Source organism: Capra hircus, chromosome 20 (genome assembly GCF_001704415.2).
Source record: "Capra hircus breed San Clemente chromosome 20, ASM170441v1, whole genome shotgun sequence".
Lineage (NCBI taxonomy): Eukaryota > Metazoa > Chordata > Mammalia > Artiodactyla > Bovidae > Capra > Capra hircus.
The window spans coordinates 15,151,610-15,166,691 of record NC_030827.1 but is presented as its reverse complement, the minus strand read 5'-3'; the positions used below and the strand labels follow the sequence as shown (position 1 = coordinate 15,166,691).

The window sequence follows — 15,082 nt, the reverse complement described above, 5'->3', positions numbered from 1 at the left end:
AATCTTTCCCAGCATCAGGGTCTTCTCAGATGAGTCAGTTCTTCACATCAGGTGGCCAAAGTGTTGGAGTTTCAGCTTCAGACAAAGGAGAAAAGGAAAGATATACCCATTTGAACGCAGAGTTTCAAAGAGTAGCGAGGAGAGATAAGAAAGCCTTCCTCAGTGATCAGTGCAAAGAAATAGAAGAAAACAATAGATTGGGAAAGACTAGAGATCTCTTCAAGAGAATTAGAGATACCAAGGGAACATTTCATGCAACAATGGGCACAATAAAGGACAGAAATGGTATGGACCTAACAGAAGCCCTCAGGTCTATTCATGTGCAGATGCCCATACAAGGCTGGTAATCTTGTGACAGTAGCTTTTTTGCTGTGGTGGGAGTGGGACCTAATACTTAACTAGTTCTGGTTAAATAGAGATAAAGGTTTACTTAATGTTTTCTGGTACTATACTTTAACATTTAGCATTATATAAAAATGCTAAAATGAATAATTAAGACTTCTGGATTTTCAATGTACATTTCTAGTTTCTTCTCACTTTGCAAGGTAGCATTTCTGTCACTGATTATGCACAAAAACAGATATACCTGCCTCTCATAAATATTTTCATTCACTTTAACAAAATATGAAATCAGTTTCTCAATTTCTCAAGGAAACCAATCTCATACTGAACTAAGATAAATTGTTTTGCTTATATTTTGCAGACTTTGGATAATGAGATGAGTACAGATGATGACAATGAATATGCAGAAGAAAAGGAGAGCTACATCTGTGCAGTGTGTCTGGATGTTTATTTCAACCCCTACATGTGTTACCCTTGCCACCACATCTTCTGTGAGCCCTGCTTACGGACCCTTGCCAAAGACAATCCTGCAAGCACTCCCTGCCCGTTGTGTCGGACAATTATTTCCAGAGTCTTTTTTCAGACAGGTAATTGTTGTCTTTCATTAATATGATTGCCTAATTATTTTGACTACCTCTTTGTTCCAGTTCTAAAGGTACTTTATGAATTATTATGAGAAAGTTATTGAAAATCATATATAGCATAATTCGTTACTCTCCAGTTTATAGAAGAGTGCTTGCCAACTCGTTAGAACTTTGTTAAAATCATAGAATCAGAGATGAAACCAGTTCCTCATCTCTACTCCTCTATTTAATGCTGAGATCTTTTCTAAAGCATCCTAACTAGTTTTTCAGTCGTTAGCTGTACATCTCCAGTGTCGAGGACATTCCATTAAAATCTGGAGCAGCCCTATTGATTATTTATGCCTCAAGTCTAACTTCTATTTCTTCTCATCTTTTGACCTTTGTTTTTTCCTCTGGAGTCTCAAAGAATAAATCTATAAATGTCTGAGGATAACTACTATGCCTTTCCCTCAAACTCCAAATCTTCTAAACCTTGTTGTTTTTAAGGTCTTTATTCTTGAAGACAGTAAAATTGGAACAAGGATTTGTTTACATAATTACCATGTAAAGATGAGATATAATACAGTATTTTGATACAAATAGAAACAGGGAAAACTAATGAATGTGGAACATGGAAACCTGCTAAGGAGAAAGGGAAAAATGATAGAAGTAAGCGGAGCTGTTGGACTGTAAAGAAAGCTGAGCCCCAAAGAATTGATGTTTTTGAACTGTGGTGTTGGAGAAGACTCCTGAGAGTCCCTTGGACTGCAAGGAGATCCAGCCAGTCCATCCTAAAGGAGATCAGTCCTGGGTATTCATTGGAAGGACTGATGTTGAAGCTGAAACTCCAAAACTTTGGCCACCTGATGTGAAGAGCTGACTCATTTGAAAAGACCCTGATGCTGGGAAAGATTGAGGGCAGGAGGAGAAGGGGAAGACAGAGGATGAGATGGTTGGATGGCATCACCAACTCAATGGACATGAGTTTGGGTAAACTCCAGGAGATGATGGTGGACAGGGAGGCCTGGCGTGCTGCAGTCCATGGGGTTACAAGGACTCGGACACGACTGAGTGACAACTGAACTGAAAGCAGAGCTGATATCTATTGAGTGTGCTACTGTGTGCTAAACTTTTGAGAAGGAAATTTCTGTATCCACATTCTCACCTCAACCATAGGCCAAATAAGATCAAAGTATGTACTTTATTCATAGTAAAACTGAAGAAGACACATAGCACATTTTTCTTCCCCTAAAGAAAATCCAAGGACCCATCTGCAAAGAAGAATCAGTTTATAAAAATAAGTTTGGTGTACCCAACCAACTACATGAATGCTTGCAAACCTGTTGTACCAGCTCAGTAATCAAACAATGAGATACCACCTCACACTCACTAGGATGGCTGTAGTTAAAAAGATAGATAATAATAAGTGTTGACAAGGATATGGAAAAATTGAAACTCATATATTACTGATAGGAGTATAAAATGGTAAAGTCAGTTTGGAAAATAGCAGAATCAGCTTTGCACATAGAAGATTCTAAGCCTGCTTGTGAGATGGGGAAAAAATTCTTGTGTCCCAAATTAACTAAGAGTTCTTTTGTCTATGAAGATGGAGAAGACTCCAGGATGGGCAGGGCCAAGGAAGAAGACCTTTGGCTAGGGGGAACCTTTCCATTTCTTGACTGACAGCCTCATTATTCCAGACAAGGAGCTCCCACATCAGTACCCCAATAGCAGATCTGTTCAGGGATGTCAAACATGCTGCTTGACAGGATCTGCCAGCCACCTTCATCAGGAGGCCAAGGAAGGGGAAAGGCTATGGCTTACAAATGTTAAATGGAGTGAGGGTCTTCCAAGAGAGTGGGGAAGAATCCCTTAGCCAATGAGATCATGGTTTTGTTTTCAGGGAAGGCATCATATTTTCTTGAATCAGTTGTATGACTGAAGCCTTCACACCAAGCATGGCATTGCCCCTACTGCAGATTGACTTTGGGGGACCCCTGTATGAGCCCTACTATAGACTTCAGGAATCCAGCCCATGGCCATATGGAAGATGCAGATGTCTCAAGTACTACATAGAGAGCCACAGGGTCAGTGCAGCTGAACCCTCAACCGTGAAGTCACTTGCTGCTCTCACCCCATTCAAATGCACCCGAACCTCAACAAGGAGAATTTCTACCCTGCTTCCGTTATTTTCCTCCATTCAGCCTCTCTGTCCTTTTAGACCACTGCCCCCATCCCCCTACTCTTCTGCCTTTACATGGTGAAACTAGGTGCTAATAAGCAGTAGTGCTGGTGAACTCCTTTGGAAATGGGAAAATAAAATGGCTGAGTCTTCACCTTGTGTATGAAAGAAAGAAAGTGAAAGTGAAGTCACTCAGTCTTGTCTGACTCTTTGCGACCCCAGGGACTGTAGCCTACCAGGCTTCTCCATCCATGGGATTTTCCAGACAAGAGTACTAGAATGGGGTGCCATTTCCTTCTCCAGGGGATCTTCCCGACCCAGGGATCAAACCCAGGTCTCCTGTAATTCAGGCAGACGCTTTACCCTCTGAGCCAGCAGGGAAGGAGTCCCTAAGTAAATAAACGAAATTTAAGCTACTCTAGAATTTTAAGTATGAAGCTGGCTTATGACTTTTTCACCAGGAATATTCTGGCTCCCACAATAACAGGAGGATGCTACTGGTATCTAGTCAACAGGGCAGGATTAACAGGTACCAGGCAGTGTTTGGGCCAGTACCACACAGTGAAAAATTGTCCTGGATTCTGTCTGAATTTTAGATGTCCTGCTGGGCTTTATTCAGGACATATAGCTCATCCAAAAGATCACACTTCCTCTTTTTATCTGCCGTAATAGCCTGTAATTGGTCTTGGTCTGTTGTCTCTGTTCCCATTAAGCGTATTTCATACTTTCTCTTATTCTGTATCAAACAGTCTGGACTGTTAATTCATATGCTAATAGTGATTTTATTCTTGCATTTACTATGCCTCAACTTTTTCATTTTTACGTTCATCTTATACAATATAGTCATTGCCTCTGAAATCAAAACTCATTCTTTTTTTTATTGAAGTATAAAAGATTTACAATGTTGTGCCGATCTCTGCTGTACAGCAAAGTGACTCAGTTATATACATATAGACGATCTTTATTTTTATATTCTTTTCCATTATGGTTTATCACAGTATATTGAGTATAGTTCCCTGTGCTGTACAGTAGGACCTTGTTGTTTATCCATCCTATAAAATATAATAGTTTATATCTGCTAATCCTAAACTCCCAGTCCTCCCCTCCCGTACTGCTCTCCCTCTTGGCAACTTCAAGTCTGTTCTCGATGCTTGTGAGGCTGTTTCTGTTTGCAGATAGGTTTATTTGTACCATATTTTAGATTGCACATGTAGGTGGTATTATATGGTATCTGTCTTTCTCTTTCTGAATTCACTTAGTATGATAATCTCTAGTTGCATCCATGTTGCTACAAATGGCATTATTTCATTCCTTTTTATGGCTAAGTAATAATATTCCATTGTCTATGTATACAAATTCATTCTTTATTAATAGGCATATCTATTTCATAATCCCTTTTAGTATAGTCACTCTTGAGCTTTAATATATGGAAATAAATATTTTATTATAAAAAAGAAATAGAAAATTAAGCATAATGATGAGAGCATTGTTTCTCAGGTTTCTGTCACTTTCCTACCACCTTTTCAATTTTCACTATATCACATGCCACCTGAATTATTTTTTTACTTAAGGGTTTTCTTCATATCAACATAGTTTTAAAATATACTTATTTCAGCCTCATCTTTAACAATGTATTTGTGAATGTGTGTATTTTATGTTCTTGTTTATTATATACATTAAAATAATAACTATGAAAGTTATTATTCAATTTCACCCTAAATCCTTCAACATATGGCTCACAGTTCAAATCAGTTCAGTCGCTCAGTTGTGTCTGACTCTTTGCAACCCCATGAATCACAGCACGCCAGGCCGCCCTGTCCATCACCAACTCCTAGAGTTCACTCAAACTCATGTCCATCGAGTCGGTGATGCCATCCAGCCATCTCATCCTCTGTCGTCCCATTTTCCTCCTGCTCCCGATCCCTCTCAGCATCAGGGTCTTTCCTGATGAGTCAGCTCTTCACATGAGGTGGCCAAACTATTGGAGTTTCAGCTTCAGCATAAGTCATTCCAATGAACACCCAGGACTGGTCTCTAGGATGGACTGGCTGGATCTCCCTGCAGTCCAAGGGACTCTCAAGAGTTTTATCCAACACCATAGTTCAAAAGCATCAATTCTTTGGTGCTCAGCTATCTTCACAGTCCCTCTCTCACAGCCATGCATGACCCTTGGAAAAACCATAGCCTTGACTATACAGACCTTGGTTGGCAAAGTAATGTCTCTGCTTTTCAATATGCTTTCCAGATTGGTCATAACTCTCCTTCCAAGGAGTAAGCATCTTTTAATTTCATGGCTGCAATCACCATCTGCAGTGATTTTGGAGCCCAAAAAAAGAAAGTCTGACACTGTTTCCACTGTTTCCCCATCTATTTCCCATGAAGTGATGGGACCAGATGCCATGATCTTCGTTTTCTGAGTGTTGAGCTTTAGGCCAACTTTTTCACTCTCCTCTTTCACTTTCATCAAGAGGCTTTTTAGTTCCTCTTCACTTTCTGCCATAAGGGTGCTGTCACCTGCATGTCTGAGGTTATTGATATTTCTCCTGGCAATCTTGATTCCAGCTTGTGTTTCTTCCAGCCCAGGGTTTCTCATGATGTACTCTGCATATAAGTTAAACAGCAGGGTGACAATATATAGCCTTGACATACTCCTTTTCCTCTTTGGAACCAGTCTGTTGTTCAGGTCCAGTTCTAACTGTTGCTTCCTGACCTGCATATAGGTTTCTCCAGAAGCAGGTCAGGTGTTCTGGTATTCCCATCTCTTTGAGAAGTTAGTGCTTTGTAAACCAAATCTTGAAAAGCACTGCCTTTCACTTATGGATGTTAACACCAGGAAAGAAAAAAAAATCAGCAAACAGGAATATTTAAAACAGTCCCTCGAAGTTGTGAGTGGAGCTGGAGTTAGAAGGAGTGGAACAGATCTCATTGGTGTTTGGTTTTTTTTTTAATGCTCTTTTACATCATTGGATTTATTAGACCACGGGAATGTTTTAATTTGGCAGCTTTTAAAAATAAATAAGTAAACCAAGATATACAGCATTAAATATGATAGTGGGGCAGGAAGGATAGAATCCTGTTTCTTTTCATACAGAAGATAATCATGAATTCTTCGAAGCTGAGGATGTATGCTATGATAACCTTTTAAGAATCCACTAGTATATCTCTATCCATAGGCTTTCAAAAGTCTTTTTCTAAATATTGAAGTGTAGCTTTAAATGCAAAATAATAATAGTATACATCACAACACTAAAAAGTACTTAGCACTTTGTCTTTATCATACTGTGTCAATGCTTGTGTGCTTAGTTGCTCAGCTGTGTCAAACTCTTTGCGACCCCATGGACTATAGCTCTGATCACCGAGAAAGGCTTTCTTATCTCTCCTTGCTATTCTTTGGAACTCTGCATTCAAATGGGTATATATTTCCTTTGGTTTTTGCTTCTTTTCACAGCTATTTGTAAGGGTGCCTCAGACAGCCATTTTGCTTCTTTGCAGTTCTTTTTCTTGGGGATGGTCTTGATCCTCGTCTCCTGTACAATGTCATGAACCTCAATCCATAGTTCATCAGGCACTCTATCAGATCTAGTCCCTTAAATCTATTTCTCACTTCTACTGTATAATTGTAAGGGATTTGATTTAGGTCATATCTGAATGGTCTAGTGGTTTTCTCCACTTTCTTCAATTTCAGTCTGAATTTGACAATAAGGAGTTCATGACCTGAGGCACAGTCAGCTCCCAGTCTTGTTTTTGCTGACTGTATAGAGCTTCTCCATCTTTGGCTGCAAAGAATATAATCAATCTGATTTCAGTGTTGACCATCTGGTGATGTCCATGTATAGAGTCTTCTCTTGTGCTGTTGGAAGAGGGTGTTTGCTATGACTGGTGCGTTCTCTTGGCAAAACTCTGTTAGCCTTTGCCCTGCTTCATTCCGCATTCCAAGGCCAAATGTGCCTATTACTCCAGGTGTTTCTAGACTTCCTACTTTTGCATTCCAGTCCCCTCTAATGAAAAGGACATCTTTTAGGGGTGTTAGTTCTGAAAGGTTTTGTAAGTCTTCATAGAACAGTTCAACTTCAGCTTCTTCAGCATTACTCGTTGGGGCATAGACTTAGATTACCGTGATATTGAATGGTTTGCCTTGGAAATGAACAGAGATCATTCTGTCGTTTTTGAACCTGCATCCAAGTACGGCATTTCAGACTCTTTTGTTGACTATGATGGCTACTCCATTTCTTCTAAGGGATTCCTGCCCACAGTAGTAGATATAATGGTCATCTGAGTTAAATTCACCCATTCCAGTTCATTTTAGCTCACTGATTCCTAAAATGTTAACGTTCACTCTTGCCATCTCTTCTTTGACCACTTCCAATTTGCCTTAATCCATGGACCTAACATTCCAGGTTCCTATGCAATATTGCTCTTTACAGCATCAGACTTTGCTTCCATCACCAGTCACATCCACAACTGGGTGTTGTTTTTACTTTGGCTCTGTCTCTTTATTCTTTCTGGAGTTATTTCTCCACTGTTCTCCAGTAGCATATTCGGCACCTGCCAACCTGGGGAGTTCATCTTTCAGTGTCCTATCTTTTTACCATTTCATACTGTCCATGGGGTTCTCAAGGCAAGAATACTGAAGTGGTTTGCCATTCCCTTCTCCAGTGGACCACGTTCTGTCAGAACTCTCCACCATGACCTGTCAGTCTTGGGTCGCCCTACACAACATGGCTCATAGTTTCTTGGAGTTAGACAAGTCTATGGTCCATGTGATCAGATTGACTAGTTTTCTGTGATTGTGGTTTCAGTCTGTCTGCCCTCTGATGCCCTCTCTCAACACCCACCGTCTTACTGGGGTTTCCCTGACCTTGGACGTGGGATATCTCCTCTCAGCAGCTCCGGCTCCAGGCAGCCGCCGCTCCCCACTGCAGTGCTGCACAGCCACTGCTCACCACTCTGGAACCTTCATTCCTTTGTACAAATCCAGCTTTCCATCTTGGATCATTTTCTTTCAGCCTGGAGTAACACTTCTTTTACAGGTATGGGGAATTCCCTGGCGGTTCAGTGATTAGGACTTGGTGCTTTCACTGCCGGGCCCCAGGTTTAATCAGCAAGTCGTTTCCAGTCACTGTAGTGTCTACCACTGATCCTCACACATGTAGAAGCTCAGTGTTGTTAAAACGAAACAGGATGTCTGCCACTAAGTCAGAGGAAGTCCAACTGCTGCAACGAGGTCTCAGGCACTCTAGCTCCATCTCTTGAAAATTAGAGCTACCAAGGGAACATTTTATGCAAAGATGGGCTCGATAAAGGACAGAAATGGTATGGACCTAACAGAAGCAGACGATATTAAGAAGAGGTGGCAAGTATACACAGAAGAACTGTACAAAAAAGACCTTCACAACCCAGATAATCATGATGGTGTGATCACTCACCTAGAGCCAGACGTCCTGGAATATGAAGTTAAAGTGGGCCTTAGAAAGCATCACTATGAACAAAGCTAGTGGAGGGGATGGAATTCCAGTTGAACTATTTCAAATCCTAAAAGATGATGCTGTGAAAGTACTGCACTCAATATGCCAGCAAATTTGAAAAACTCATCAGTGGCCACAGGACTGGAAAAGGTCAGTTTTCATTCCAATTCCAAAGAAAGGCAACGCCAAAGAATGCTAAAAACTACGGCACAATTGCACTCATCTCACATGCTGCTGGTGCTGCTGCTGCTGCTAAGTCATTTCAGTTCAGTTCAGTTCAGTTGCTCAGTCGTGTCCGACTCTTTGTGACCCCATGAATCGCAGCACGCCAGGCCTCCCTATCCATCACCAACTCCCAGAGTTCACTCAGACTCACGTCCATCGAGTCAGTGATGCCATCCAGCCATCTCATCCTCTATCGTCCCCTTCTTCTCCTGCCCCCAATCCCTCCCAGCATCAAAGTCTTTTCCAATGAGTCAACTCTTCACATGAGGTGACCAAAGTACTGGAGTTTCAGCTTTAGTATCATTCCTTCCAAAGAAATCCCAGGGTTGATCTCCTTCAGAATGGACTGGTTGGATCTCCTTGCAGTCCAAGGGACTCTCAAGAGTCTTCTCCAACACCACAGTTCAAAAGCATCAATTCTTCGGTGCTCAACCTTCTTCACAGTCCAACTCTCACATCCACACATGACCACTGGAAAAACCATAGCCTTGACTAGACGGACCTTAGTCGGCAAAGTAATGTCTCTGCTTTTGAATATGCTATCTAGGTTGGTCATAACTTTTCTTCCAAGGAGTAAGAGTCTTTTAATTTCATGGCTGCAATCACCATCGGCAGTGATTTTGGAGCCAAAAAAATAAAGTCTGACACTGTTTCCACTGTTTCCCCTGTTTCCCCATCTATTTCCCATGAAGTGATGGGACCAGATGCCATGATCTTTGTTTTCTGAATGTTGAGCAGTGTCACACAAAGATGCTGCTGTTTTCCACTGGTACTGCCACCACATTTAAATGTACCATCTGAATAGACTTTAGAATCTTTCTAGGATATTCAGGGTTTTGTCCTTTTCCATCATATTGAATGATACGCAATATTGATTCATTCAATATTTTATAATATATTGTAGTAAGAAGCCTCTGCTCCCTAATAGGTAGAGTTTACAAAGGAGGAGAGAAAGGTAGTTTTTATCATCTTTTACTCTGAGCCCTGCATCTTGGTCTGCTTTCAGATTTTTCTTAGTGCTTCTTCTAAATAATTCAGAGAAAGTTATTATTGAATAGTTATCTGTTGCAAAATCCTGCAGTACCAAGTTAAAATACCACTAGAATGAAGCAATGTAGTTCTGTAGAAAGAACAACATCCTTGGGTAAGGTTTGTATAGTTTATAGCAGATAAACTATAAGAAATAAGGTTTAACTTATTTAAATAAATTCAGATACTTTTAGAATAGAAAAGGATTTAAGGTCATTTTGTCTAGTGGTTGACTGTGCATTAAAATTATCCAAGGAGCCTATAGAAACTACAGACTGCTAGGTCACATCCACAGCAATTTTGCTTCAGTAATATCTGGGCAAGGTCCTAGAAATTGTCTTTTTAACAAATCCCCTCAGCAACTCTGATGCATAGCCAGGCTCCAGACGGGTATTTTGGAATCACTGATCTAGTACTGTGCCCAGCAGACAGGAATTAGATTTAATTAATTTCTGTATTTCTAGCTAGACCAGCAAAGTGCCAGGCACATAGCTATTGCAGAATAAGTGTTTTCCAGAGATGGGGCAGAAAGCAAGTACAAAGAGAAGTTCAACAGCTTATGAAAGGTGTTAGGAAGCCTTTGAACCCAGTTCTTATTTGGCCCAGCAGATGGAGGGATAAGGGCTTTGGGATCCACTCTTCTCCAAAGGTCTTTCAGATCAAGTGTAGAATCTTCCAACATTTCATAAGACTACATTATGGACACATGTATTTATGTTCAACAGAACATTGTAAGTACATCTCCCATCTCATTTTGTACATTTATTAAAGTAATTCTTCTGATCATAATTTTCTTAGGTATTATAAATAATTTTTGAAACCTTTCCTTCTTTGATTTCCATTTGGGTTTATTATATAGGTTAGAAGTACATCATGTAATAAGTTCTTGAAGCTGGAAAATTAAAAAAATCACAATTATCATTATTACTTTTATCTCTGTCATCTACCCTCTAAGACAAATCTGATTTGTGACCAGCTCTCAAAACTGCACTTCTGGATGACTCTTACAAGAATGTCTTTTTGATCTGGTTTACTGAATGCAATTACACTTCCAAGTAAGTTTTCATTTTAAGAGAGGCCAGTGCAGTGATATCCTCTGGTTTTTGCATCAGCATTTTAGAGCAAGGGTACAAGCTCTCCAGGGGGAGGAGAAGGTGGAGGGAGAGGAGGAAAAGAAAGGAAGGGAATAAGAATTTGGAGGTTGCAAACTCTTCTTGGTTTATATTATCTCCCACAAGAAATAATTTACCCACCACACTGGTCTTACTTTTAAAGGCATTTAGGAAGTTGTGAGTCCAACAGTTAATTGTTAACACAATCCTGCTTATCTCATAGGATTTTTAATTTCTCAGAAAATACCCTGATTTATAGTTATCACTGCTTAAGGATAAGCTCTCCAAGAAGACAATTGTTATGTAAGTAAATGTGTTATAAGTCATTGGATAACTTCTTGCATTCTCTTCATCACTATGAATAACACTGATGAGTCATTTTAACCAAGTAGTAGTGCCATGACCACCTTTTACTAAGGGGCTGTTCACAGGCAGTGGGCAGCATGGACTTTGATAAAATAAATGTGCACTGCTGCAGAAAACACTGAGAATATCCAGTCTGAAATGATTTACCCATTAAACACGCGAAAGTTAGAACATTCACTGGCCATAACAACCTCCAGCATACCCAATGAGTACATAGACTATGAAAATACTTTTTCCCTATCTTGTGTGCTTGAATTACTGGCCCTTGGGTGTAGACTGGGGAAAGGAGTTAAGGAGAGTTGCAGGTTTATTACTTAACCTTCCTTATTTGGCCTTATTTCTTTTGTTGTTAAATGTAAACTTCCAGAATGTTTTCCCTGTCCATTGCTTAGATAAGAATAAATCCAAGAGAGTAGTTAGAAAAAATAGAGAAATTTTGATGTAACTGGTTAGAAAGAAGCTCAAAGCCTTTGAAAGGATGGAAGCTGAGAAGATAGTACAGGAATAATTGTGGGATGAAAGTAAGAGGGCACCACTGATGGAAAGACTTCTCAGCTAGTTTACTTCTCAGCTAGTAGTAACTAGCTCTACACTGGCCTCCCTGGGAAGAACTTCTCCATCAAATAGTTCAATTCAGATTATGCCTTGCTTTCCTTGGCTCATGTTCTAGAGAGTCTTTTTGTTTGTTTGTTTGTTTTTTATTTTTTAAATTTTAAAATCTTTAATTCTTACATGCGTTCCCAAACATGAACCCCCCTCCCACCTCCCTCCCCATAACATCTCTCTGGGTCATCCCCATGCACCAGCCCCAAGCATGCTGTATCCTGCATCAGACATAGACTGGCGATTCAATTCTTACATGATAGTATACATGTTAGAATGCCATTCTCCCAAATCATCCCACCCTCTCCCTCTCCCTCTGAGTCCAAAAGTCCGTTATACACAGCTGTGTCTTTTTTCCTGTCTTGCATACAGGGTCGTCATTGCCATCTTCCTAAATTCCATATATATGTGTTAGTATACTGTATTGGTGTTTTTCTTTCTGGCTTACTTCACTCTGTATAATCGGCTCAGTGAATATCATCATGTTTGTTTTTTGATTGGTATTTGTTTACTTCAAATGAATATTTTCCTTTTCTCTTTAACTCATGAACAAGTTTCTGAAGGGTCGAGAATTTATTTCTACATTTTTTTGACTTCTTCATATCAGCAGCATTAGACTCTACATATTCAGTCCATCACATATGGAGTGAAATAAAACTATAAAGTAAAAGCTTCTAGTGATTTTTCCTTTTCATTTTCACTCCTGAGCCATGATTGCCCTCTAGTTATTCTGTTGCTTCACCCATAACATATTTTCCCCCTTTTATGGTGTACCTGTTTATTACCATCTTTTAGACTGCAGTCTTCTTGAGGGCAAGGACTGTATCTCAGTCATCACTGTTTCTTTCATTTCTGTGTTTTATCTGACATAGGAGCTGCTCAGTAGGTGTATGTTCTATGTGTAGGCATATCAAAGTTGCATCAAATTCAGAGAAATTTTGTTTGCTTGGGTTAAAAACAAAGTTGACTCCACTTTTGTCTTCACTGTCTTAAAAGAGATCTGAATTTATTATCAGAATACTGCAACAACAATTTTTTGGGTTCTTGCCATTTTACTCAAATTAATGTTTTAAAATGCTATTTTTGTTTGCTTTGCTCTAGAACTGAACAATGCCACAAAAACATTCTTTACTAAAGAATATTTGAAAAGAAAACAAAGCTTTCAGAAATCCAGCTCTGCAAAGTGGCCCCTACCAAACTGCAGAAAAGCATTCCACCTTTTTGGAGGTAAGGAAACTAATGTAAAAAATGAGAGAGAGAAGGAAAGAAAACAGTCTGGTAACATTGTCTAGCATTGTTTTTTAAAGCCATTTTCTTTCTGCCTTCGATATGTTAGTAGAAACATATTTCTGCACTGGTCAATTTTAAGGAAGGATTTGCTAGTGTCTTCTTACTGAAAGCTACAGGTGTATGTATGAAAAACTTGGAGACTATACCTTAAGAGCAAAATCTGACAGAAACTCATGATCAAATTTACCTTGCCTTGCCATCAATAATGTTTAATATGTAGATAATGAACTTCATTTCAAAAGTAACAGATTTAACAGAAGCACTAGTATTCTTTATAAGTATTTTTAATAACTCATCATGATTTAAGTTTGTTTTATAGGTTATAATCTCATTTTTATTTTTAGTATTTTTTAATTGAAGTATAGCTGATTTAGCATGTCATGTTAGTTTCAGATATACAGCAACAGCAATTCAATACACACACACACACACATATATGTATGTATTATTTTTCAAATTCTTTTCCCTTATAGCTTATTATAAGATATTGAATCTAGTTCCCTGTACTATACAGTAGGTCCTTGTTGGTTATCTATTTTATATATAGTAGTGTGTATGTTGCTGCTGCTGCTAAGTCGCTTCAGCAGTGTCCAACTCTGTGCGACCCCATAGATGGCAGCCCACCAGGCTCCCCCGTCCCTGGGATTCTCCAGGCAAGAACACTGGAGTGGGTTGCCATTTCCTTCTCCAATGCATGAAAGTGAAAAGTGAAAGTGAAGTCGCTCAGTCATGTCTGACTCTTAGCGACCCCATGGACCGCAGCCTACCAGGCTCCTCTATCCATGGGATTCTCCAGCCAAGAGTACTGAAGGGGGGTGCCATTGTCTTCTCCAAGTAGTGTGTATATGTTAATCCCAAACTCTTAATTTATCCCTTACCCCACCTTTCCCCTTTGGGGAACCACAAGCTTGGTTTCTATATTATGTGTCTGTTTCTGTTTTATAAATAAGTCCATTTGTTACTTTTTTGAGATTCCACAAATAAGTGGAATATGATATATTTGACGTATGATATTTGTCTTTGGCTTACTTCACTTATTATGATAATCTCTAGGTCCATCCATGTTGCCACAGATGGCATTATGTCACTGTTTTTTTATGGTTGAGTAATATTACACACATATACACACACAGCGATATACACACACACAGATATACACACACACACATACATGCACATATAATATACATACATACATATGTATGTATGTGTGTATATGCATACATACATCACATCTTTATTCATTAATCTGTCAATAGAAATTAGGTTGTTTCCATGTCTTAGCTATTGTAAATAGTTCTGCTATGAACATAGGGGTGTGTGTGTATATCTTTTATAATTAGAATTTGCTCTGATATATGCCCAAGAATGGGATTACAGGATCATATGGTAACTCTGTTTACTTAAGGAACCTACATATCGTTCTGTATAGTGGCTATACCAATTTACATTCCCAACATCATTGTAGGAGGGTTCTTTTTTTCCTGCACCCTCTCCTGCATTTATTATTTGTAGACTTTTTGATGTGAGATGATGCTTCACTATAATTTTGATTGGCATTTCTCTAGCAGTTAGCCATGTTGAACATTTTTTTATGTGTCTATTGGCCATCTTTATGTTTTTTGTAGAAATACCTATTTAGGTCTTCTGTATATTTTGTGATTTTTTTTTTCTAATACTGAGCTGTTTGTATATTTTGGAAGTTAATCCCTTGTCAGATTTGTCATTTGTAAATATTTTCTCCCATCCTATAGGTTGCCTTTTTGTTTTGTTTATGGTCTTTTGGCTGTGCAAAACTTTTGTGCTTTATTTAGTCCCATTTTTAAATTTTTGCTTTTATTTCCATTGCTCTAGGGGACAAGTCCAAAAAAAAAAAAAAACTGCTATGATTTATGTCAAAGAGTG

The 15,082-nt window shown here is 39.1% G+C and overlaps 1 protein-coding gene across 2 annotated transcripts in view; it reads left to right on the top strand.

Moving 5' to 3' along the window:
• The window catches only part of RNF180 (ring finger protein 180), a 281,289-nt gene that overhangs the window by 210,305 nt on the left and 55,902 nt on the right, over positions 1-15,082 (top strand). For both annotated transcript variants that reach the window (XM_018065778.1, XM_018065777.1), the window contains 2 exons: positions 704-929; positions 12,989-13,114. In XM_018065778.1, coding sequence (XP_017921267.1) covers positions 704-929; positions 12,989-13,114 — 352 coding nt within the window. The remainder of the gene's footprint in view (positions 1-703; positions 930-12,988; positions 13,115-15,082) is intronic.